Below are 25,788 nucleotides of genomic sequence, written 5' to 3' on the forward strand. Positions count from 1 at the left end.
GCCATGGATCTGAGAAACACTTCATTTTATTTTTGGTTGTTTGTCAGTAACTTGATTTTTTAAAATATAATTTGTTTATCTGGAGTTTACTTAGATGAATGTATAATATTGTCCAAACTATTATGCAGTTTTCCAACACAATTTATTAAGTAATTCATTTCCCTTTTGATTAGAGGGAAATGAATTGTTTTATTACATACTGAATCCTCAAATGTAGTTAAGTCTATTTCTTGAGTCACCACTTTGTTCTACTGCTCTATTTCCATCTTAGCACTGGTATTGAATAATTTTAATTGTTGTTTTATAATGTGTTCTAATATCTGGCAGAGCTAGAAACAACTCCTTCCTCCCTTAATTATTTTCTCTTTCAGAATATTCATTGTTATTCTCATCTGTTTGTTGTTCAAGATTAATTTTAGAATCATTTTGTCAGAGTAAAAAAAAAATTCTATTGGGATTTTGTATGTGCACTCCTGTTAAAATATAAATTAACTTGAAGAAAATAGGCATTTTTATAATACAGAGCCCTCCTATCCAGACACATGTTTTTGTTCGCCTACTTTCGTTTTTCTAAATATAACAGCGCCATGGTTTTCTTCATATAGGTCACATACATTGCTTCACATACATTGCTTGTTACCTTTATTCTTAAATAGGCAGGTCCTTTTTTCACTTCTCCTCCCACCCTGAACTCAATGCCACATGCACAGGTGAAGCATGCTCTATTTTCCCTCCTCTCTATGGCTGAAACCTAGTGTTCCCTGTAAACATACAATCCCAGATTTTCCAGGACAAATGTAATTTCAAACATCATTTCCCTTGGCCCAGAAAATATGATCACAATAGCTAGAGTCCTTGGAAATTGCCTTTTTCAAATGATCAGAGCCAGAGTTAGGATCAGCAAAGGTTTAAATGTATCAGCCTCAGCATGGGGGATAATATTCCTGGGAACTGTTTGTGGTCAGGCCAGGGACGGTGATCAGTGTGAGCTTCCTCTCCTTAATGTAACATTCTCCTCATTTCCCTAGACTTCCTTCAAGGTTTCATTGACCTACAGATGGCCCCAGAAAATAAACAGGGAACTTAGGGAGTCCCAGGGCTTCCTCCCTCTGTTATCCAACCCTCGAGAGCCTGAACACTGAAGACCTGTGTTCTCCCTTTGCTAGTGGTGGGCAGAGTGGGGGGTGCCCGCTCTACAGAGTGCTCCCAGTGATATGAAGGGGACGTCGCCTTGAGTGGAAAGACAGCAGTGGTAGCAGGAGGGGGGAGGGTCTGTATCTGCTACTGTACTGGAGAATGGGCACTAGTCATAGCTAGTCAAGCATCCCAGGACCATGGGGCAGCCTGGGAAGGGTATGCCAGAGTTGAGGGAGTCCAGGGCTAAAAGAGCTGACCCTGGATGAAGGAATGGGTCACAAAGGAGGCTGCTGGTGTTGCCTCTCAGAATGTACAAGGAGGTGGAGTCAATTCTTGTGCTACCAGGCTAGTGTAGGTCACATCATTGCTTGTTACCTTTGTTTTCAAATAGGCAGATACTTTATGGGGGAAGGAAGCTTCTGGATTGAATCAGGTCCTTACCCAAGGGAATAGGGTCTATCCCGGCCGAGTATATCCCTGACCCAGCCAGCGGCTTCAGTCTCCAAAAAGAGACTTCAGTCTCACATCAGAGACTAGAGAGGAAACCATGAACCAGAACAGAAGCCCAGTCCCTGGGCTGGGGCATACATATTGAAGAAGGGTTAGCAGAAGAGGGAGATCCTAAAACTGAGTGAACCTATGGGTATGCTGGGCTTCTCACAAGCCCACCAGTTACTGGCCCTGTGCAGCCACACACACCTCACCCCACAAGTTTGTGGGAATGGACCTTCCCAATGTACCATCATGCTTAGCTGGACTTGGCTCAGAATCTGGCTGTAAGAACCGAGCCCATGGGATCCAGGTCTTCAGTGTACCTGGCCAGGGTGAGATCACGCAGACTGAAGGGATGGCTTACAAAGGAGGCTCCCAGCATTTCCTATCAGAATGTCCAAGGAAGTAGTCGACACTTTCCCTGCCAGGCCAGTGTGAGTCACATCACTTGTTTCCTTTATGTCTAAATAGTCAGGTACTTTATAGGAGAAGAAGTGTCTTTGGTGGCCCTGCCTAGTCTAAAGTAGACCCAAACCCAGCTAACCATTAGAATCACTCATAGGCCTTTTAAAATACAGAATTCTTGACCTTGTCCCCCAAAATTCCAATTCAGTAGGTCCAAAATGGGGCCTAGGAATTGTAGTTCTAAAAAACTCCTAGATGGCCGGGCGCGGTGGCTCACGCCTGTAATCCCAGCACTTTGGGAGGCCAAGGCAGGTGGATCACAAGGTCAAGAGATCGAGACCATGGTGAAACCCCGTCTCTACTAAAAATACAAAAAATTAGCCGGGCGCGGTGGCGGGCGCCTGTAGTCCCAGCCACCAGGGAGGCTGAGGCAGGAGAATGGCGTGAACCCGGGAGGCAGAGCTTGCAGTGAGCCGAGATTGCGCCACTGCACTCCAGCCTGGTGAACAGAGTGAGACTCCGTCTCAAAAAAAAAAAAAAAACTCCTAGATGATCTAGACATTAGGTCATATTTCTGAACAACTAGTATGGAACACATACTGTATGCCAGTTCCTTGGGGGAAGTTTTGTGTCATTTCTGTGAGGTTTGGTCCCTTGAATTCCTCTCTTGAGTTCCTTTCTTACATTCCTCTGGGCTAATGGGAAGGCTTGAGCTCTTGGATTACATCATGCCAAGACACTTTTTTCCTAGCTAATACTTGTGTCATGCCAAGATACATGGGGTTGTGATGCATGTGGTGATATGTTGTGTTCATATTCTGTTGCTATTAAGTTGGCCAGGCTGCCATAACTCAGTTGTTATGATGATTGTAGTCTCCTAGGGTCCATGGGATGTTGACCTCCATGTTGGTATCCCATCAAGGAATGAGATGCATGGTCCAGTACTCTGACATCACAACTTGATGTTTTTCATTTAATTTAAATGCAGCAAAATGTGGAAGGGAGTGGGTACTATGTACTGGCCATTGCACTCAGCACCGGGCAAGTGATGAAGATGTTTCAAACATGGTTCTTGCCCTCCAAGAGCTCATACTCTAGTGAGTAAGATAAGCATGTACTTTTATTTTAAAACAGTCTCTGAATTATTGCAGCCATAGATGTGGTCACAAAGTGCTACCAGAATGTAGAGGAAGAAAAATTCATTCCAACTGGCAGAATTTCAGAAGTCTTCTTGGAAGATTGTAGCACAGGCAAAATTTCAGTCCAATCCAACCCAGGAATCTGTCCAAAACCAAACTGTGAATACAGCTTAATCCAAGGCCCAGTTCAAAGGCCTTATTCCTACAACTAAGAGTCCTGGTCCAAGGTATATTAGGACCACAGCTACCTGCGTGGAATAGGGACTAGGAAAACTGGCCAAGCTTTAGGAGTCTAATCCTGGGCTATGACCTCTACTTGTAGGGGGATGGGGTATCTCTGTCATTCTCACTTCAGCTTTCACCTTTGGGATCAAGCCAACAGGCTCTGTTTTCTCTGTAAAATGTGCAAAGCTGTGTGTATGCGTTCTCCACTGTGCTCTGCCATGCCTGACTCAGAGAGCTATGGAGGCCAACACAGAGTTTCCCCAACCAGCGTCTGTTTTCATAGCTGCTGGCTCAAAAGCTGGAGCATGAAGTTCTATCAATACCCCAACCCTGTTCTTTGAGCCTCTTGGTGAATTTGTCATCTTCCTTGAGCATATGTGCATTACTATCAGCCTTCAGTGACATGGGTGTCCTCAGACTCTGTGGTCCTTGGGGAAGGCACTACATACCTTTTCTAGGATTTGGCTTTCTAAGAGAGCCTTGGGTTACCCCTCTTGTGTTGATTGGCCCTTCCTCTAGGCCTTATGTACAAGAGCAATCTTTTGGGGGACTCAGGGGAGGTGGATTCAGAGAAAAGGTTCCTGGCCCTAGGCTACCTGATCAACTCTCATCTTGCTCTGGGACTCAGATCAGACTCCCCCATGGTCTCACAGGGAGCTCTCCCAGGCTACCTGTAGACTCCCTTGGATTATTGTATTTCCCCTGGAGGAAAATCCAAATGTACTTCCTTGAGTTCATGGAGAACAACCAGCATGTATTCTTTTCCAGTCTTCAGTGGGTCGTGGTCTGAGGCATGAATGGACTATGGCAGTTCTAGACTCCCTGAGTGAGGATGCTCTGATGAACAGGCTTAGAATGCATGATGAAGGTCTCTAACAGAGCTCAGGGGCTCAGGTGAAGAGGACAGGACCTGGGTACCTCAAAGACCCAGGGACCTGGGCCTATAGTCCTGAGAACATCCCCTGAGTTGTTGAAGATGTGATCCACACCCTTTCTTGAATTCCTCTGGGCTAATGGGAAGACTTGAGCTCTTCGATTACATCATGCCAAGATACTTTTTTCCTAGCTAATACCTGTGTCTGCTGACCAGGTTAATAAGAGCAGCTGAAGCTAACCTTAGCTGGGCATAGAGACCAGCTGGGATTTACCCATGTAGCAAGGATAAGATCCTATGAGTATCACTCATAGGATCCTGGGGGCTGGGTGTAGGCAGCTGTGGGATCTCACAAGAGATAAGCACTTCTGAGTAGCCTTTGCTTGGAACATGGAAAGACTGGGTCATCTGGACTTCTCTCTGTTCCCCAACATGTCACAGTTCCTCAGAATCTCACAGTGAGATTCAGGACTGACAGAATATCCAACACTCATGTGAAGAGCTGTTCAGTACCAGGTACCCCCGTGCAGCTGATAGTGCCTCTCCTTTCTAAGTGATCTGCCCACAGATCTGCTCACAGAAGGTGCCTCACCAGGTCACAGTTGGCAGCTGAGCAGTCAGTCATTCCTGCAAATGGAGAGTTTTGTCAGAATCTTCTGGACTTGGAGTTACCTGTTCATTCCTTGAGGAGAGGAGGGACTGACGATCAAAGAGCAAACCTTTTGGCCTGGGGTCTTGCTGGATTGAGGGTGTGGTACGGGAGAAGTGGGGAGACACCACTTTTGCTGCCTTAGTAGGCTGGTTAAGACTAGGAGATACACCAAGCAGAAACATGCATGGAGACACCTATCAGCAGCAGAGTGGGGATGTCCCTCTTGTTTCAAATTCAACCAAAATTGAATGTGTACCTTCCCTGAGCCCAGCACGGTGCTGTGCTCCATGCCTTCACAAACTTCATTGCATTGAGTCTTCACAACAAAGCTGTAATTTAGAAGTTATTAATCCCATTTTTATATATGAGAGAAAGAACTCAATGATATAAAGTAACTGCCCTCTTCTTCTCTCCCAAATGTGTACAACTAATAAGTGAAAAATACATGCAAATCCCCAATTATTAGAAGGATTCATATTTGCTCCAACTTCGGCATGGTAGCTTGGTCTGGCTATATATATTTTCCAAAGAACTTATGGTCTGTTTTCAGGGTAAAAGCTGAGCCCCAGGAGTGTGGACTCAGCTACTTCCCAGTAGCATAGGCAGGGGATCTTTTTCATGCTTTGTTCCATAAGGTATCAGAATCTTTCCTATGAGTTGGGAACGTGAGTTCCTCAGCCAGCCATTGAGGAATGCATGAAAATCCCAGTGCAGAGCCTGGCCTTGGGAAAGACCTCTAAACATCTCAATGAAGAGGGCCTAAAGGCCAGGGTAAGCACCTGGAATGGTTTGGCGGGTGCATTGCATTATTCCAGAGGTGTGGCAAGAATCAGTCATGGCCACAGGGTAACTCCAGGCAGTGGGTAATTTCCAGAGGTTATGCTGATAAACAGTCATGTAATTTATACCAAGAACCTAGCCAACCTCTATAGGATACAGGTAACAGGGTTCAGCCGTAGAGGGCAAGAAGTTAGCAATCATCAGACCCCTACCAATGAGCTTCAGTTTAGGATTCCAGTTCCAGAGGGGACTGAGTTATGAATGAGGAACTTGAAGCAAAGCTAGTTTCATGCGTAGCTGCTACCATGAGTAGGGTGACAATATATCCCTATTCGCTTGGGACAATGCCAGTTTACATCTTTTGTTCTAGGTAATTATTCATAGTGCCACCTTTCATTCTCAAAACTAGTTTGGGCACTATGTTATATGGGCACCCTGATATGCCAAAGACTTCATGCCAAGAAAGGAATTGGGCCTCAGTGAATGATTTGAATGCCAAGAGGGATCTCTGAGTCAAAGGTCTATGAGGCTATATGTAGTGGTTTGTTTTTTTTCTTACTTGTCGCTGACTTGAAACTCAAGCTCTGGGCCAGGCGCGGTGGCTCACGCCTGTAATCCCAGCACTTTGGGAGGCCAAGGCAGGTGGATCACGAGGTCAGGAGATCGAGACCATCCTGGCTAACTCAGTGAAACCCCATCTCTACTAAAAATACAGAAAAAATTAGCCGGGCATGGTGGCGGGCACCTGTAGTCCCAGCTACTTGGGAGGATGAGGCAAGAGAATGGCGTGAACCCGGGAGGCGGAGCTTGCAGAGAGCAGAGATCGTGCCACTGCACTCTAGCCTGGGCGACAGAGAGAAACTCTGTCTCAAAAAAAAAAAAAGGAGCTCAAGCTCTATATGATTAACCCCTTCCTACCTCTCTCCCCCTCATCCCATGCCACTCTTCCATCAAAACTCTTGCCCACCTCAATGCCTTTCCACTTGACAGTTCACCATGTTGGAATGTCCCTCACAAGACTGGCTCCAGCTCATCATTCCTTAACTGTTACATTCCCAGAGAGACCATCTATAACCACCTTATCCAGAAGAGCAATCTTTCACTTTTTATTTCCGTCATACCCTTTTTTATAAGTGTGTTAGTCAACTTTTGCTGTGACATCAACAGCCCAAAACTCTCAATGACTTGCAACAATAAATATTTATTTATTACTCTTATCTCAAGAGGGCTGTAAGTCAGCTGCAGCTCTGCAGGGCTCTCCTGGGCTCCACATAACATCTCATTCTGGGACACAGGCTGAAGGACCACGTTGTGCCTAGAGCATGTTGTTCTCATGCCAGAAGGCAAAAGCTTCAGGGAACAGAGCCAAACTACCCAAGTACCTTTAAAGCCTCTGCTTGGAAATGCCTATGTCATGTCCACTGATAATTCCGTGGGCTAAAGTAAATTGCAAGACTAAGCCCAAAGTCAGTGGGAATAGGGAAGAAAGCACCACCTCAAGAGATGTATAGCAAGGGCAAGGAGAGAACAAATGATTGTAAACAGTTAGTATGATCTACCATAATAAGTGATGCTTATTTTATTTGTGGATTACCTGGCACCCTCATTAGACTATAAACTCCCTGAGGGCAGACCTGTATATGTCTGATTCATTGTTGCACCAATCATACAGCAAATTCTTTGTATTATTTTCCTATTTTTGTTATAGTTATTAGTAGCAGTGTTATATTGCTGCTATTATATAAACAAAGCCAACACCTTGAGTGAAAGAGCATTTGGTTTGGAAGATGCTTGGCCACCCAGGGTCTATGGCAGCAGGATTTTATTCCACAGCCCTCAAGCTAGTGTAGTTACAGCCAAGAGTGGCTGAGGCCCTGAGTGCAATGAGCCTGTCGTGTAGACTCTATCACGGCAGCTAGGAAGAATAAGTGGGGGAGGAGAGAACATTCTAGAAAAAATCACTGGGGTACAAATACAAACATGGATTAGCCTTGCACATTTGGAGAGCTGCAAGTAGTTTAATCTGACTGGAGTGTAGGGTGCAATGGGGGAGGGTGGGGAGAGTGGAAAAATAAAAATAAAAAAGATTGGCAAGGGCCTTAGGTCACTGAGAGTCTTTTGTGCCCCTATGAGGAGTCTAGACTTTATCTTCTGTGCAGCAGGGAGTCTTTAAGAAGTCCCAAGCAAGGATGTAACAGCAAAAGAATTTGTGATTTTCAAAATTGACCCTGGAGCCGATATGGAGGATGGATTCAAAATGAGTGAAATTTAAAATAGGACACGAGGTAGACTATGGCAGTAGGAAGAGGGCCTCCACTTAATAGGGATGTGATGAGGATGTGACAAGTACAAGAGATACTGAAGAGATAGAATCAACAGAAGTTAGTTACTGATTGAATATGAGAGCGAGGGAGAAGGAGTTGATATATTTTGCCTAGGCAACTGGGTATTGTCATTCATGGAGATAAGGAATGAAAGAGGCTTAAGAAAATAGATAAAGAGTTCAATTTTGGGCATGCATTTGAGGTGTCAATAGGATCTCCAGGAGGGATGTACATCAGACAGTTTTGCGTCAAGTCTGGAGTGTGGTAGGAGGCTTTGGGTTACTAGAATTTATTTTGGAGGCAGTGGCATAAAGGAAGCAAGAGTAGGGAGTGAGAGGAGCGCCTAGGGCAAACCCATACCTGGGTGATGGAAGGGCTGAGTCATTTGTTAATGCCAGGGAACATTCCAGGTCCCAGAGAACCTTGGTTCCCTTGAGAACCAAGTTTGGGGAACATTGGCCCCTGAGAACCAAGTTTGGGGAAGAAGACAAAAAGTTCAGTTGTGGACATGTTTTGTTTAAGTTGCTGTGATAAAATCCAAACTGACTCTCATGATTTTTAAAAGACTTTGTCATCCTCTTCAGTTCATCTTGTGTTCCTTACTCCATCTATCACCCTGCTTCTACCTACCATGCTGCTCTCCCTTCTGTCCCTCACATGCACCAAGCTCATTCCCACCCCAGGTCCTTTGCCCTTGTAATTCTTTCCCCCTGTGGTGAACCTTCCTTAGAATGATTGATTCCTTATCATCAGGCCACATTTCAAAGGCCACCTCCTCAGGCCATTCCTGCTGCCTTATTAAAAGCAACCCACCCCTATGCCATTCATTCTTTTTTTGTCACCTCTTAGAATGTAAACTTCAGAGGGTCAAAGGACTTGTTTATCCATCTTGGTGGCTGCTGATCCCATACCTAGAATAGTGGCAGGCACACAGCAGGTGCTCCATCACTCCATCAATACTTGAGCTAGGTGGAGACATTTCAAAGACCACTGGATACACAGGTCTGGCATTCAGAAGAAATGTCTTTCCTGTAGGCATGCATTTAGGAGTTATGTGGGGATGAGGTGCCCTAAAGAGGACAAGCAAGTGAGAAGATGACCCTGAAATGGATCCATTCATGTTTCAAAAGGTAAAAGTCAGGTAGAGGGGAAAGCTTTCAAATGACTGCCAAGGGATGGTCAGAGCTAGAGGTGGAAAACCTGGAGAAGATGTTATGGAAGAACCAAAGTGTCTTAGGAATGCCCTTCTAATTTGTCTCAGAACACCTCTGCTCAAATTCTACCTGTCCAAGAGGTAGAAACTGGGAAAGAAAAGGCAGAAAAAAAAAGAAACACAAAAACTTGAGTACAAGCCAGGTGTCTAAGACCAGAATGAGCAACATAGTGAGACCCCTCCCCCTCCTGCACACACACATCTCTAAAAAAAATAAAAATAATTAGCCAGGCATAGTGGCACATACCTATAGTACCAGCGACTTGGGAAGCTGAGGTGGAAGGATCACTTTTAGCCCAGGAGTTCAGTACTACAGTGAGCTAGGATTGCACCACTGCACTACAGCCTAAGATAGTGAGACCCCCATCTCTAAAAAATTTTTTAAAGAAAAAATAAATAACCTGGGCAGAATGTATGGCTTTTGGACTGGATTATATCAAATATGAATCTAGGAGGACACGCATGTGCTCAGGAAATGCGCAGCCAGTATTGCCCATTTATCTTTCATACTCCTTTTGGAATGTGTGTGAGTTTCTAGACTGCATCCTCAGTACTCTCGTTAGAGAGAACGGAGCCTACAGTTAACTTAATCTTGTTTATGATAAGGATAAGCCCTACCCAGTAACTAGCTTCGCCCTGATGCAGGTGACCTTGAGAAACTCACACAGTGTCTTTGGAACTAACACAGTTAAATGATAACTTTCACCAAGCTCCAGTGCCAGATATGACATTAAAATGACTGAGACACAACTTTACATACATGGAGCTTCTGACCAGAAAGAGGTGAAAGAAATTTAAGGTTGGGTTTGTGAAGCCTCTGTTTCCAGCTCAACAATAGCTTAATCAGTAGAGCTGCCTCAGTTTACAGATCTAGATACATACACTGAAGCAAGAACAATCCGATTGGGCCACTTCTGCTTGGGTGAGCATTGCTGGAGAAAATTGCCCAGCCAGGCAAATTGGCACTGCTATAAATTCATGAACACCAATCTCAGTCAGGCTTACAACAGTACCTGGCAATCCATCTGTGTTTCTCAAGTCATTCTCTTCTCCATTTCTCCATGGAAACTACCCCAAACATTCACTACCCTCCTCGAACCTATGAATAGCCCCTTCTCCTCACTTTACTCCACCTCACAGGCAACACTCTCAATTTTCAAATACTAAAGACGCCAAGCCTACAGACCAACACCCATCCTCACCCTTCCTCTATTCTTCCCACCTTTTATAATAGATTATCAATCCTTTCTCCCATCAAAATACAATTCCCCTTTAAATTTCTAGCATAACTCGATTTATGCTTTAGATAAGGAACCTTTAAAAACTTTTTACAGAACAGTGAGAAATGTATTTTTACCTTGTGGCTTTGTATGCACTTGCACACAATTGCAACATACATTTCACAAACAGTACTTACCTTTACTACTTACATTGAACTCAGACATTTCCTATTCTCTTCCTTTATTAGCCCATTCTTGCATTGTTATAAAGAAATTCCTGAGGCTGGGTAATTTATAAAGAAAAGAGGTTGAATTTGGCTCACAGTTCTGCAGGTTGTACAGGCATAGCACCAAGATCTGCTCAACTCCTGATGAGGGCCTCAGGAAGCTTACAATATGGCAGAAGGCAAAGGAGAGCCAGTGTATCACATGGAAAGAGTGGGAGCAAGATGAGGGAGGGGTGGATGGTAGGTACTGCATTCTTTTAAACAACCAGATCTTACATGAACTACCAGAGCCAGGATTCGCTTATAACCAACTGGATGATGCTAAGCCACTCATGAAGAATCTAACCCCTGTATCTAAATACCTCCCAGCAGGCCCCATGTCCAACATTGAGGATTACATTTCAATGTGCTATTCAGAGGGGACAAATATCCAAACCATATCATTCTGCCCCTGGCTCCCCAAATCTCATGTCCTTTTCACCTTGTAAAATACAATTATCCCTTCCCAATAGTCCCCCAAAGTCTTAACTTATTCCAGCATTAACCCAGAAGTCCTAAGTCTAACGTCTCATCTGAAGATGAATTCCTTCCACCTATAAGCTGGTGAGATCAAAAGCAAGTTGTTTACTTCCTGGATACAATGGTGTACAGGCATTTGGCAAACATTCTCATTCCAAAAGGAAAAAATTGGCCAAAAGAAAGGGGTAACAGGCCCCACACAATTCTAAAACCCAGCAGGGCAGAGATTAAATCTTAAAGATCCAACATAATCCTGGACCCCATATCCCACATCCTGGGCACTCTGGTGCATGGGGTGAGCTCCCAAGGCCTTGGGCAGCTCTGTCTCTGTAGCTTTGCAGAGTGCAGTCCTTGAGGCTACTCTCATGAGTTGGACTTGAATACCTGCTGCTTTTCCAGGCTCAGGATGCAAGCTTGCCATGACTCTACCATTTTGGAGTCTGGAGGTACTTCGCTGGTGGAACTCTTTGTAGGGGTTCTAACCCCACATTGCCACTCCACACTGCCCTAGTAGAAGTTCTCTTTTAAGGCTTAGCCCCACAGCAGGCATCTGCCTGGGTACCCAGACTTTCTCATACATCCTCTGAAATCTATGGAGAAATTGCCAAGCCTTCTTCATGCTTGCATGCTGTGCACCCACAGGCTTAACACCACATGGAAGCTGCCAAGGCTTTTGGAAGCTTACACTCTCCAGAGCAGCAGCCCAAGCTGTATCTGGAGCCCTTTGAGCTGTGCTTGCAGCTGGAGCAGCCAGGATGCAGGGAGTGATGTTCTAAGGCTGCACAGGACAGCGGTGCCCTAGGTCTAGTGTCTGAAATCATTCTTTCCTCCTGGGCCTCTGGGCCTATGATGGGAGAGGCTGCTGCAAAGATTTCTGAAGTGCTTTCAAGGCCTTTTTTCCATTGTCATGGACATTAGCACTTGGCTCCCTTTCAGTAATGCTAATCTCTCTAGCAAGTGGTTGCTCTACAGACTGCTTAGATTCTTTCTTTACCGCAGGGCCAGGCTGCAAATTTTCCAAATTTTTATGTTTTTCTTCTCTTCCAAATGTAAGTTCCAACTTTAAGTCATCCCTTTGCTCCTGTGTCTGATCATGGGCTGTTAGAAGCAGCCATGTTAATTCTTTTTTTTTTTTTTTTTTGAGACAGAGTCTTGCTCTGTCGCCCAGCCTGGAGTGCAGTGGCCGGATCTCAGCTCGCTGCAAGCTCTGCCTCCTGGGTTCACACCATTCTCCTGCCTCAGCCTCCCGAGTAGCTGGGACTACAGACGCCCACCACCTCGCCTGGCTATTTTTTTGTATTTTTTTAGTAGAGACGGGATTTCACCGGGTTAGCCAGGATGGTCTCGATCTCCTGACCTCGTGATCCGCCCGTCTTGGCCTCTCAAAGTGCTGGGATTACAGGCTTGAGCCACTGCGCCCAGCGCCATGCTAATTCTTGAATGCTTCGCTGCTTAGCAATTTTTTCCATCAGATACCCTAGGTCATCACTCTTAAGTTCAAACTTACAAAAAGCCCTAGGATATGGACTTAATACAGCCAAGTTATTTGCTAGAGAGTAGCAAGGGTGACCTTAACATCAATTCCCAGTAAGTTTCTCCTTTCCATCTGAGACCTGTTAGCCTGGCCTTCACTGTCCATATTTCTATCAGCATTTTGGTGACAACCATTTAAACAGTCTCTAAGAAATCACAAACTTTCCCTCATTTTCTTTTCTTCTTCTGAGACCTTCAAACTCTTTCAACCTATCCTTGTTACCCAGTTCCAAAGCTGCTTCCACATCATCAGGTATCTTATAGTAACATCCCACACCCCTTGTACCAATTTTCTGTGTTAGACCTTTCTTGTATTTCTATAAATACATGAGGCTGGGTAATTTATAAAGAAAAGAGGTTTGATTTGGCTCATGTTTCCGCAGGCTGTACAGGCATGGCACCAACATCTGCTCAGCTCCTGGTGAGGGTCTCAGGAGGCTTACAGTCATGGTAGAAGGCAAAAGGGAGTCAGTGTATCATATGGTGAAAGGGGGAGCAAGGTAGGGTGGGGGCACCACACTCTTAAGAAACCAGATTTCATGTGAACTACCAGCACAGAAATTCATTTATCACCAAGGGGATCGCACTAAGCCATTCAAGAGGGATCTGCCCCTATGAGTCCCACCAGGCCCCACCTCAAACATTGGGGATTATATTTCAACCTGAGATTTGGAGGAGACAAAAAACAAAATTATATTTTTTGTTGTTGTTTTTTGTTTGTTTTGTTTCTTAACATGAAATTTGTGACCAGCAATGGGTTGCAATCCACTGTTTAATACATTTAGCTATAAATTCTTCCTCACTTTTCACCTTTTCAAGAACCTTATGCTTCATATTCTTCCTCCTTCTGCTAACTCTTCAGCCACTTTCCTTCTGCAAGTTGCATTCCATCAACATTGAAATTTTCTCAGGATGCTCTCATCTAAAACAAAAACAAAAACAAAAAAAATATTGGCTGGGCGCAGTGGCTCAGGCCTGTAATCCCAGCACTTTGGGAGGCCAAGGCAGGCAGATCACGAGGTCAAAAGATCAAGACCATCCTGGCCAACATGGTGAAACCCCATCTCTACTTACTAAAAATACAAAACAAAACAAAAAAAAATTAGCTGGGCGTGGTGACGCACACCTGTAGTCCCAGCTACTCAGGAGGCTGAGACAGGAGAATCACTTGAACCCAGGAGGCGGAGGTTACAGTGAGCCAAGACTGCACCACTGCACTCCAGCATGGCAACAAAGTGAGACTCTGTCTCAGTAATAATAATAAATAAAAAGCATCTTTCTTCACACCCTCATCTCCTTGCAGGTTCTTTAAGTCTCTTTCATACCCAAACTTCTGTAGGAGGATGTCCATGTACCCTTGCTATGTTCATTTCTCACCTCCCAGTACCCTGTTACTCCACTCCATTCTGACTTCTGAGTCCACTACGTCTCTGAAATTGCTCTCACCAAACTCACCAATGAGTCTCGTATTGCTGAAACCTAGTGGATCATTTTCAGCCAAGATGATACATGGCGCTCAGCAGGCTGTCAAAACAGATGGCCCTTCCTCCTTCTGGAAACCCTCTTTCTTTATCTGTATGACACCACTCTCCTGTGTTTCCTCGTACCTCTTGACTGCTTGGTCCTTATCTGCCCTGCCAGCTTGTCTCCTTTCTCTCAAAAAGTTCCACGCCATTTTTTTTGTTTTGCCAACTCAATAGCTCTGTTGTTTTAAGTTTTTGTTTTCTAATAACATTATATGTTTTCTCACCTCTTTATTAGCCAACTTTATTTATTCTTTGTTGGTTGCCTCTTAACTTCCTTGGCCAATATTTCTAAGTTGAATGTACATCTTTCTGTCAAATTCCAATTCTTTATAGGTGAAGGATAGTAAATATTTAAATGTAGTAACTTGCACATATTTTCTCTCCATTCATCTGTCATTATTCAGCTTTTGTTTATGGTGATTTTTGAAATCTAAAACCTTCCATTTCTGTAGTTTAAAATTTCCCTTATGATTTCTAATTTTAGTGTAATAATAATAAAGTCCTTCCTTACCTCCGACATTGTACAAATATTCCTTATATTTTCTTCTAGGACTTCTCTAGTACATGGGATGAAGTGTGGATCTAATCCTGTCAGTAACTGGCTAGCCATTTGTTCTAGTGTCATGCATTGATCAATCAACCCTCCCTCTGCTAATTTGAAAAGCCCCCTTCATCATGTATTTTTGTTTCCTTTTCTGGACTTTCTTTTACAGCTCTGTTGATCTCTCTTTTGAAGTCAATATAGTATAAATTATATTATTATAGCTTCATAATATGTTTTAATATTTAATATCTGGGTTGGCAAGCCCTTCCTCCACTGGGAGGAAGTAGGCGTCATGGTTGAGAGCTTGGGCTCTGATACTGGCCTGACTGGTTCATCTTCCCAGCTCTGTCATCTACAGTGATTGTATGACTGTGGGCAGGTTAATTTAACGTTTGGACTCAGTGTCTGTCTCTGTGAAGTAGGTTAATAATAGTACCCATCTCAGAGGGTTGCTGTGAGAGTTAATGAGTTAAGATACAGGAAGCTCTCAGAATGCCAACTAGCACCTTATATGCTATTATTCGTTATCTGTCTCAAGGAGAGCTTGGCTGTTTTCACCTGTTTACCAACAGATGTATCTTGCAATGGTTTTAAGTTCCAGAAAAAAAAAGATCTTGCCTGGAATTGTGTTAAATTTGTACCATGATTTAGGACACTTTTCATCTTAGTAATATGAATTTTTCACCCAGGAACATAGTTTGTCTCTCCATTAAAAAATTTTTTTCTGCCTATCAGTACAGTTATGTTGTTTTTGTTATATTGGTCATGTTGGCTTATTGTTGTAGGGCTGCATTTGATTTTCTAACACTTTGCATGAAGGATTTTTTATACTGTAGGTGTGTCATTGTGTTGGTGGATATGATTGTGTATGTATCATACATATCATTGTTATGGGAGTGTTATATCAAAATCAATTTTTTTTTAATATATATACATATTTTTCTTTTTTTTTATTATACTTTAAGTTCTAGGGTACATGTGCATAACGTGCAGGTTTGTTACATATGTATACTTGTGCCATGTTGGTGTGCTGCACCCATCAACTCGTCAGCACCCATCAATTCATCATTTATATCAGGTATAACTCCCCAATGCAATCCCTCCCCCCTCCCCTCCTCCCCATGATAAGCCCCAGTGTGTGATGTTCCCCTTCCCGAGTCCAAGTGATCTCATTGTTCAGTTCCCACCTATGAGTGAGAACATACGGTGTTTGGTTTTCTCTTCTTGTGATAGTTTGCTAAGAATGATGGTTTCCAGCTGCATCCATGTCAATTTAAATAGCATGGCTATTACAAGTTTGTTTACAGTTTTGAAGCACTGGCCCTGAAACTACCTACCCACTAAGTATTTTCCAGTTTCCTCATGTTTTTCCCTTCATGCTAATTTGGGTAATTCAAATTTATCTAGGAAATTCTCCATCTTATCTGTATTTCATATGTTATGTTTAGTATTCTTTTATAGTTGGATTATCACCTTAGTGTTATTATAGCCTCCTATCTCTATGTACATTTATCTTTTCTATTTCTACTTATTGAGCAGACCAATCAGAAATTTGTAATGATCCCTTCAGAAGCCAATTTTTTTTCTGTTTTCATCTTTTCTAAGTTTGTTATCTCTTCTCTTCTTAATCATGTTCAGTTATTCTTTTGGTAACTTTTTAAGTATAAACACTAATTGCACTTATTTTATTTCTTTATTGTTTAATCATGAATAAAGCTATGAATTTTCTCCTTACTACAGCTTTGGTCTAGTATCATCATCATTATAAGAAGTCTGTATTGACAGCTTTGTTTCCTCATTGAACTCAGGAACTTATATGGAAAGAGTTTTAAGAATTTTAAAGTGATTATGGATTTTTCCTTGTTCTTTTCTTATTGATGTCTAGTTTATCTGTACTGTGAACAGAAATGTGGCCCAACAGTTTTTGCATTGTGGTAGAATTTATGGGGATTTTCTTATAGCCTAATGTAAGGTCAATTTTGTAATAGTCCATGGGCACCTGTAAAGAAGGTTGCATTCCTTGTTTGAAGACTACACGGTTTCATATAATATACACACTCATAATATTTTCAGGTCCTTTTTATCTTGATCTTGATTTCAGGTTAGTATATTTTATTTTGTCTCTTTTCATGCTTTGAGAATAAAGTATTATAACTGTCATATCTTTATTTTGGAATGGGCTCATTATCCATGTTTTAAATATGATACTTGGTTTTTATTTTAGGTCTCTATCAAGACTATTGCAAACTCTCTTTATTTGGTGACAACACCAAAAGAAAAACACAATAAAAGAGGGGTCTTCAACAAGCCCCTTTTATTTTCTACTCAAGCTCATGTTAAAAATAACCTAATGCTACGCACAGTAATTACACATCTACTTGTTAATAAGTTTCCCACCTTTATTATTTGTCAACAATCTGAAACTTCTGACTTAAAAGTTTAGTTAAGGTCAAGATCCATGAGCACAGCCTGGTCACTACTCTGAAGGAGGAAGGTGCCTGATCTCCCTCTTTTAACCTGGGTGATTGATGGTGATGAGATCCAATTACAACGTTTTTTTAAATCCCTCATTTGAGACACTGTGAAGCAGGCTCTTCCTATTCTCTTACAGAAATATTACAATACAACATGCATACATAATTTTCCAGAGCAACAAAGATTAGATCTTTGTAGAACAATGCACACTTCCTCTTCCTGCCCTTGTTGCAACAGGTCTGAGTACTCACTTGAGATGGAAGAGAGCTTTATAAGGCCACATTCTTGTTCTAAGAGTGTCAGTTTATCAGCCCTGTCTCCTTCCAGGTATAATAAGAAATGTCTCTTGGTAGCTGTCCAGAAAACTCTTGGCATAAGAAAAGGATCATCGAAGAGTCAGGTGTAATATAATATCCAAGGATCTGATATTAATATTAAAATTCCTTTTTTGTTGTTCACATTTGCCTCCACCGGTAGTTCTCAAACCCTGACTGCAATTTGGGGTCATCTGGGGAACTTTTTAAAATCGGTGATGCCCTGAGCCCAGTCCACCAATTAAATAGGAATATTTGAGACTTGTATTGATAAATTACAACACTCTTCTAATGTAAAGCCTGAGCTATCTTGGCCTATTCCTTTACTTTTGAGTATTCAGAGTCACTTTCTCTTAGCTGTATGTTTTGTTCCAAAGAGAGGGTTATATATTACTAGGAGATTAACCTGTATACATTTATTGTCATAAATGATGTTTTATCTTTTTTAAAGCATCTTATGTTACAACACCCCTACCCCATGCTTCCTTGTTGTTTCCTTTGAATTTATTTTTTCCTCCCTAAACTGACTGCTTTGCTTTTTCCCTTTTGGTAATTTTGAAGATAAGCTATTTCATATTCTATTACTAATTACACCTAACATCTTTAAAAGCATGCTCCAACCTATATTTCTCTAATTAACTACAGAAACTACAAAACAGAATTTCTCGCAAGATGAGCAAATTAGCATATCTCCTTGCTCCAACTTTACTCTTTGTGTCAGTATAATCTGGAATATTCTACCCTGAGGTTAGGCAGGAATAATGTCTTATATTTTCTCTTTCAAGGAATATTTGTCACACTTGCATTTCATTTTATAACTATGTTTACAGAAATTATTTAAGTTCATCACCATATTGCTTTATTTGCTCATTGTCAATCTTTGTTTATGCTTTTTGTTAACCACAACTTTATCCTACTTGAGTTTGTTGTTTAAATTCATCTCTAGGTTGGATAGGAGACGTCTTTGAGTGGATGTGAATAGGACTTTTTTGAGGCCTTTGATATTTAAGAGCAGCTTTCTGTTGCCTCTGCTATTTAACAGTTTGGCTCATTCATACCCTTTTCCACTGTAAATTATTTTGGGGCACATCTGTACTATGTCTAAGATAAATACATGAAGGGTTATGAAGGGTTACAGCACAGTATTTTTCTCTGTTTTCCAGAGTTGACACAGGTATCCATCTATTAATATTTGTACAGACTTCGGTCAATCTGTTGGTTGAGGTTTGGAGTGGGATGGGGTTATGAGGCCCACATGTTCATGTCACCTTCTTTCAGAATGGTTTCAACCATTAGGTACTCATTGATTCATTCAGCAAATATTGGTTGAGCACCTACGATGTGCCAGGCATTGTGGGAGCCACTAGGGAGTCAGCAGAATCAGATGAGATTTCTGCTCTCATGAAAGATCTGTGTATATGTTGGGGAGAGGGAGGGACTGACCATCAACAGCTAAACATGTAAACAAGATAATTTTAGAGAATGATAAGCAGAGCTATCATATATAGCCGCTCAAATTCCAAAATGGTGCCCCTGGAGCTTTGCAACATGGCAATCCTGGTAAAAGGTTCTAGAGAAAAAATAATACACTGATAGAGTGATGGAGAGGGGGAGAGGGGCTCAGGCCTTATTAATTAAATACTCCTCTGCAGCAAATTTATTTGCTCACATACTCACAATACCCCTGACCATCTTCCCTCTGAAACTGTAGCACCTTTCTTTGTCTTCATCTGCCTTGGACTTGCTTAGCAGGCCCTGTGATTTGCCCCCTCTGTCTTCAAGGTCTTTGCCTTTCAGTTTTGATCCCTCATTATTTACATTATGTTCCCAACTGAACTCCCACAAAGCTGGAGATAAGATGGCTGTGTGGGGGCATCCATGTCCAGCCTAGAGACCCCCAATTCAGTGCTAATGTAATATTTCAAGTTGACAGATGAATCTTCAGCAGATTCAAGGAACACCTTCTAAGACTCCACAATCACATAGGCCCAGTGGGAAGTGTTATTATCATGCTGAGAGACAGCACTGGGGAGTTAGTAAGAACTTGGTCTCTAGAATCAGGCTCATTGATTTGGCCTTGGCGCTACCATTTACTGGCCCTGCATTACTTAACCTCTGTGTGCCTCAGTGTCTTCATCTTTAAATGGGGTTAATAACAATACCTACCTTGTAGCGTTATAGTGACAGTTACATTGATTAATTGATGAAAGTGCTTAGAATGGTGTCTACTCTTATTAAACCCTCAATAATCTATAATAATAATTGCCATTAACTAGATCTTGCATTACCTAAAAGCTTTTTCATGTCCTTCTCTCCCCTTGGCTCGAATTCTTTCTATACTTAAAATATACATGGACTACAGGGATGAGACCGCATGTGTCTTAGGAACCAGGCTTACTTTGCTGAATTGCATACAAGGGCTTTTACAGCTGCGGACTGGAAAAGAAATACTTCATGCAGAAAAAAAGAGGGAGCTGGGCAGAGTCAGGGAGAATCAGGACTAAACTCATCACAAGGAGTCACCAATTTTTTTGTTTTGTTTTTTTCCCCCTTTGGCAAACATGATTTTAGTATTTTTCATCTTAGCATCATTACATTTAGTAAGTCTAATATTTTACTCACTTACATATCAATTTAATTAACACCAAACATCTATATAAATATTATAAATGGACTTAAATGTTTATCCATATATGGAATTACCTTCTTCTTACTTGTATATATTAAAAGATGTTTAGAATGAACCTACAGCATTTTTGCAATCAGCAAAATTAAATGTTGTTTCATTTTGAACGCCTATGACCCTGATACAGTTTTTATTTGGGGACTCATGTCCAGTCTTTATCCATATATAAACAAATATTTAATAGCTATAATCAAAAACATGCATATAATTTTATGATCTACTGCATTATTTAAAATTATGTTTAACATTCTTTCTACAGGGTCATATTTATCACTTTAATGATTGCACTCAAACTGCATCACATTAAAGGCTATAATTTACCTCACATTATTGGGCTGACATATAGTTTGTTCGCATTTTTCCTCTATAATAAAATTATGTCATTGTAAACATCTTTGGCTAGGTTGCTCTTTTTCTTTTGAATTAATTCCTAGAGATTACTGAGTCAGTCTTGGAGTAGTTTTGTGGCTCTAGTTAAGAACTTATATACTCCCTTCAAAAAGGATCCTATCAGTTTTGCTCTGCAGTTGGCAGTAAATGCATGTATCAGATTCCATGAAGCCTCAACAATACTGGATCATATATTTTTTTCTATTGAAATGGACTGTGTTGTCATATTAATTCTATTTTCTTTCGTATGAATCCTCTAAGCACTCTCTTTACTCATCTTGGTGATGTTCTTAGATAAAGATTCTAATTCAATATTGATACTTTTCCTGTGTCATAGGCATTGCAATTTTTTTCCATTTTATCATTTTCTTTTATAATTTTGTGTTAGTATTTGTTTGTTTTCTCATTTATAGCACTTTCTTTGCCTATTCTTATTCCAGAGTCTGCTAGTAGTTGACATGAAAACGGCTTAAAATAAGGGTTTTTAGAAGGGTGGACCCTTAGGGTGAAATAGGGGAGAGAGAACAGGACGTGGATGGGGATCCTAATGGACGCTGTCACCTCCCTCCCCCAGTTTCTTCAGAAGCTTTGGTCTCTGAAAGATGGTGCTCCTGGCATCTCTTCAGCATAGTGTGGTATCTTGGGGTTGTCAGAATCCCATGGCACACCTATCATTTTCCCATCAAAAATGTTTGAAGGAGACAAATGGTCCTGGACTGTCTCCACCCGGTTACCGCCTGGGAAATTAGCATCGCTGTGTCATTAAGCAGTGTCCTTTCCTTCTGCTGTAAACCCAGCTGAGAGAGGTCAGGGACTGTGACTCTACACTTAGGCTTGAGTTAGGGCTTTGCCACACCCAAGGGACCCAAAACGCGAGGACATTGCCTAGGTGAGCGTGCTGACCAGGGGAGAGGGGCCAAGAGAAGACCAGTTCTGCCATGTCTGCCTTTTGCCAAAGGGGCCCTATCCATTGCTAAGTCCAGCATGGAGCCCAGCATGTCTCCTCGCCTGAAGCTCAGAACCCAGCCAGTCCAGCCCAACCCTTGTGCCACTCTTTCTTTCTATTGCTTTTTAGACTAAGATTTTCCCCTACCAGCCCTCAGTGGCTTAGGCAGAATGTTGGGGACGCTTACTGACCTCCACTGCTCTTCTCTTGCAGTCTCCTGCTTCTTCAACTTCACCAGCCCATCTGGGATTGTCCTGTCTCCCAACTACCCAGAGGACTACGGCAACCACCTCCACTGCGTCTGGCTCATCCTGGCCAGGCCTGAGAGCCGCATCCACCTGGCCTTCAACGACATTGACGTGGAGCCTCAGTTTGATTTCCTGGTCATCAAGGATGGGGCCACTGCCGAGGCGCCCGTCCTGGGCACCTTCTCAGGAAACCAGCTTCCCTCCTCCATCACAAGCAGTGGCCACGTGGCCCGTCTCGAGTTCCAGACTGACCACTCCACAGGGAAGAGGGGCTTCAACATCACCTTTACCAGTGAGTCCTCCCTCTGCCACCAGCTGGCCCTCCCTCTGAATGTCTGCCTCTGAAGATGATTGAAGGTGCTCCCATGGAGGGAGGAGGGGATGTGGATGGGGTAGTTCCCAGAGCATTGCAGGGCTGCAGTGCCCAGGCATGGAGCTCCCAGCATGACCAAGAAAGGGCATAAAGCACTGGCTGCCAGGCAGGGTGCTCTTTTCTGGAAGTCCCTCTCTGAAGGGCATTTATCTCCCATAGTTGTGATATATAATGTAAAAGGAGCCTGGAACCTCATTTTTGCCCCAATCTTCCCCATCCTACAAGACCCAGCCAGAACTAGGGAGAGTCCAAGAGAAAGAAAGTCTGTATCATTCTCATTCATTCCTGATGCCCTCTCTGAGGTGCTCTCCCAAAACCCTGAATGCCTGCCTGCTGCTGACCTCTGCATTCCTGGCAGGGCTGCTCACTTTGCTTTGCCCGGTTCCCATTCCTATAGTCAAATCAGAATCACAGCTTTGGAGCAACACTTCTGTTGGGCTCCCAGACTTATTGGGGACAACTCTTAGGGAATTTCCTCATAGCCCCTCTCAGGGCCATCATCTGAAAGTTGCCACCTCCAGTTTCAATCCTGGGCCCCTTCCCTAGAAGCAGCATAAACTCTGCAGTGATTATTTTTATTTCTGTATCTCGTGGTTACAGAGGGGGTTGGGGGGGCGGCAGAAGCTTGGAGACTAGAAATAGCAAGCCATCAAAGATAGCAAGAAGTGGTTATCAGGTAATAAGAAGCTATAAATCCAATGGACTTGGCTGATGACAGACAGTCAAGTGTGGCTGGAGGTGGGTCCATCTGAGCAATTAACTAGATCCTTTCCCAGAGGCTGCTTGTGAAGGGCAAGTCACCAGTGTAAGCTGTGCCCCATGCCCACAAACACATACTGATCTCCCAACCCCCATTCCCACCCTTGGCATAAAGGTCTTGCCTCCGTTTTCCACCTATCTCTGAAGTCCAGTTGGACTGAAGACATTAGGTGCTACCTGGTGGACCATTTGGGATCCCCAGCCAGGTAAAGCCCATTCCATTCTCCTCACCACTCTTCTTTAGGACACAATGAGCCTTCTCAGGGCATGTCTCCTCCAGGGGATTCCTGTTTCATCCCCTGTGGGCAGGAAGAAGCAGGGTGAGAGCCTAGTTCTGTCTTTCCTAACCTTCCTAGTCTAGCACTGACCATGCTGCTTCATACTACAAAGGGGCGAGCATGCATTCCTTATCTTTATATCCCTCGGCCCAGCACAGGGCCTGGTGTGTGCTAAGGATCAACAAATGTTTACGGAATGGAAGGATCCATGAATGAGTAAATGCTTTTTCTTGCCCTGGCGGAGTGAAAAGAACAGGGATAAGAGGTATCCTGGGGAGCACACTTATCCAGGATGGTGAGGGCTGAGAACTCTAGGTTTGCAGCAGGTGTGGAAACTGAGCGGGAACTTGGGAGAGGAGGCAGCTGGTGGCCCAGGGGCTGAGCTTCATCTTGAGAGCAGCAGACTAATCTGAGGATAGCTCTTTTTTTTTTTTTTTTTTTTTTTGAGACAGAGTCTTGCTTTGTCGCCCAGGCTGGAATGCAGTGGCCGGATCTCAGCTCACTGCAAGCTCCGCCTCCCGGGTTCACGCCATTCTCCTGCCTCAGCCCCCCGAGTAGCTGGGACTATAGGCGCCCGCCACCTCGCCCGGCTAGTTTTTTGTATTTTTTTTTAGTAGAGACGGGGTTTCAGCGTGTTAGCCAGGATGGTCTCGATCTCCTGACCTCGTGATCCACCCGTCTCGGCCTCCCAAAGTGCTGGGATTACAGGCTTGAGCCACCGCGCCCGGCCTGAGGATAGCTCTTACTCGTATTTCTTTCCAAGGTTTCTCTACCATTGTAAAAATGATACACACCCAATATGTAAATGCTCAAAAAACGGGACAGGTCAAAGGAGAGATGTTAACCACCACCCAAAATCCCCCCAGCCAGAAATGATCCTTGCCAACAATTGATGGATGCTATTACAGGTATCAGATAGTTTTCATGCATTTATACAAATAGACAGTTGGATGGATTGATAGAAAGAATTTTTAAGAATCTGGGTCGCATCCTAGACCTGCTAAATTAGAATCACTAAAGGGATGGAGCCCGAGAATCTACATTTTTGGTAGGCTTCTGAGGCGATCTGGATGCAGTCAATGAAACAATCATCCATGGCCAAGTGTCAGGGAATTAGTGTAGTCTCTCCCACAGGACTTTAATCTCCTCCTACATCCCAACTGATGGTCACTGAGGCTGAGATTGAATTTGCCCAGTGTCAGGGATCTTGCCGCCTCAGACAGCTCTCTCCACAGCTAGCAGGCACGTCTGTGTCCCTGTAACAAGGATCAGTGATCCTACCTCCACCCCTGGAACTCCTGGGAACAAGGCTAATTCTTCTTCCGCATGGAACATAATGAACAACGATGACAGTAGCTGCCATTTATTGAGCGCCTACTATGGGCTGAACCTGGTGCTGAGCACTCAACAGTCATTCACTGGAAGCTTCACAACAAAAGCTCCATAAAACAAGATCTACCCCTTTCACATGCCAGAAAACTGAGGTTTGGAAAGGTACACAGGGAGAAGTGAGTCCTTGACTCAGAGCTTTTGCTCCCAGATGTTGGAAATAGCTCCATATTCCTGCTTTGTGCATTTGCATGTGTGTGTGTGTACATGCATGTGTGTGTTCATATGTGGGTGTGTGTATCTGTGCCTGCGTGTGTATGACTGATGGGTTTGAAAGAAAAATGCCTGGACTTCTAGGCCCCAGGCATCACTTTTTTTTCCCACACCACATTTCTAAATGTCAGGGTGACTTCATGGTCATAGTTTTCAACGAAGAAAGGTTGGGAGACTCAAGTCTGGGCTGACCTAGGCGTTCAAATGGAAGGCTATTGGGCACTCAGCTGAAGCCCTGCATGGGATCATCACAGTCATTTCCACATCAGACTCCCTTACTTCGTCTGCAATGGGAAGGGTCAGGTTTGCAGGCCTCTTGCCTCTAGCAAGATCCAACAGTCTCCAGGGTCACTGCTGTTTCTGAATGTGCAAGTGTTTCTATCACTAGGGAATTTCAGAGGCCTAGAAATTTTTTTTTCAAGTGGCCTATACGCATGCAGCCTTAGATCCTGGTCTCCACTGGAAAGTTGCCATCCTCAGAACAACAGGGGTGCAAATAGAGCCTGGCTTCAGAGACATTTAGTAAGAGAACTGTGACACCCCTGCTGGAGGAAGGCAGGGAACATGCTTGGTAGAGACCGAGCAGGAAAGAGTATCTTCCTATGCAGAGAAGGGAAGAAGGAAGGGAACTCATCTTCAATTAGCACTTACAATCTGTCATGTGCTGCACCAAACACTCGCCACTCTCATATTCACATCAACTTTCATTTCATTTCTATCTCAGAATGACCCTGCAGGTGAAGGATGATCTCCATATTATCAGTCAGGAAACTAAGGCTCATCAGGATTGCATAAGTTGTCCAGGACCATGTAACGAATAAGAGGCAAAGCACGATTAAATCTGCAGCGTTCTGACTCTGTCCTCTCTCCACTCTTTGCATTATCAATTGCCTGGGTAGAGTGAGAG

The 25,788-nt window shown here is 43.2% G+C and overlaps 1 protein-coding gene across 1 annotated transcript in view; it reads left to right on the plus strand.

The window, feature by feature from the left end:
* CSMD2 (CUB and Sushi multiple domains 2) overlaps positions 1 to 25,788 on the plus strand; it is a 621,011-nt gene that overhangs the window by 374,952 nt on the left and 220,271 nt on the right. Inside the window, exon 14 of the mRNA XM_011955655.1 lies at positions 21,835 to 22,161. Coding sequence (XP_011811045.1) covers positions 21,835 to 22,161 — 327 coding nt within the window. The remainder of the gene's footprint in view (positions 1 to 21,834; positions 22,162 to 25,788) is intronic.

The sequence above is a fragment of the Colobus angolensis genome, unplaced genomic scaffold (assembly GCF_000951035.1).
Source record: "Colobus angolensis palliatus isolate OR3802 unplaced genomic scaffold, Cang.pa_1.0 Scaffold4, whole genome shotgun sequence".
In the NCBI taxonomy this organism is placed as follows: domain Eukaryota; kingdom Metazoa; phylum Chordata; class Mammalia; order Primates; family Cercopithecidae; genus Colobus; species Colobus angolensis.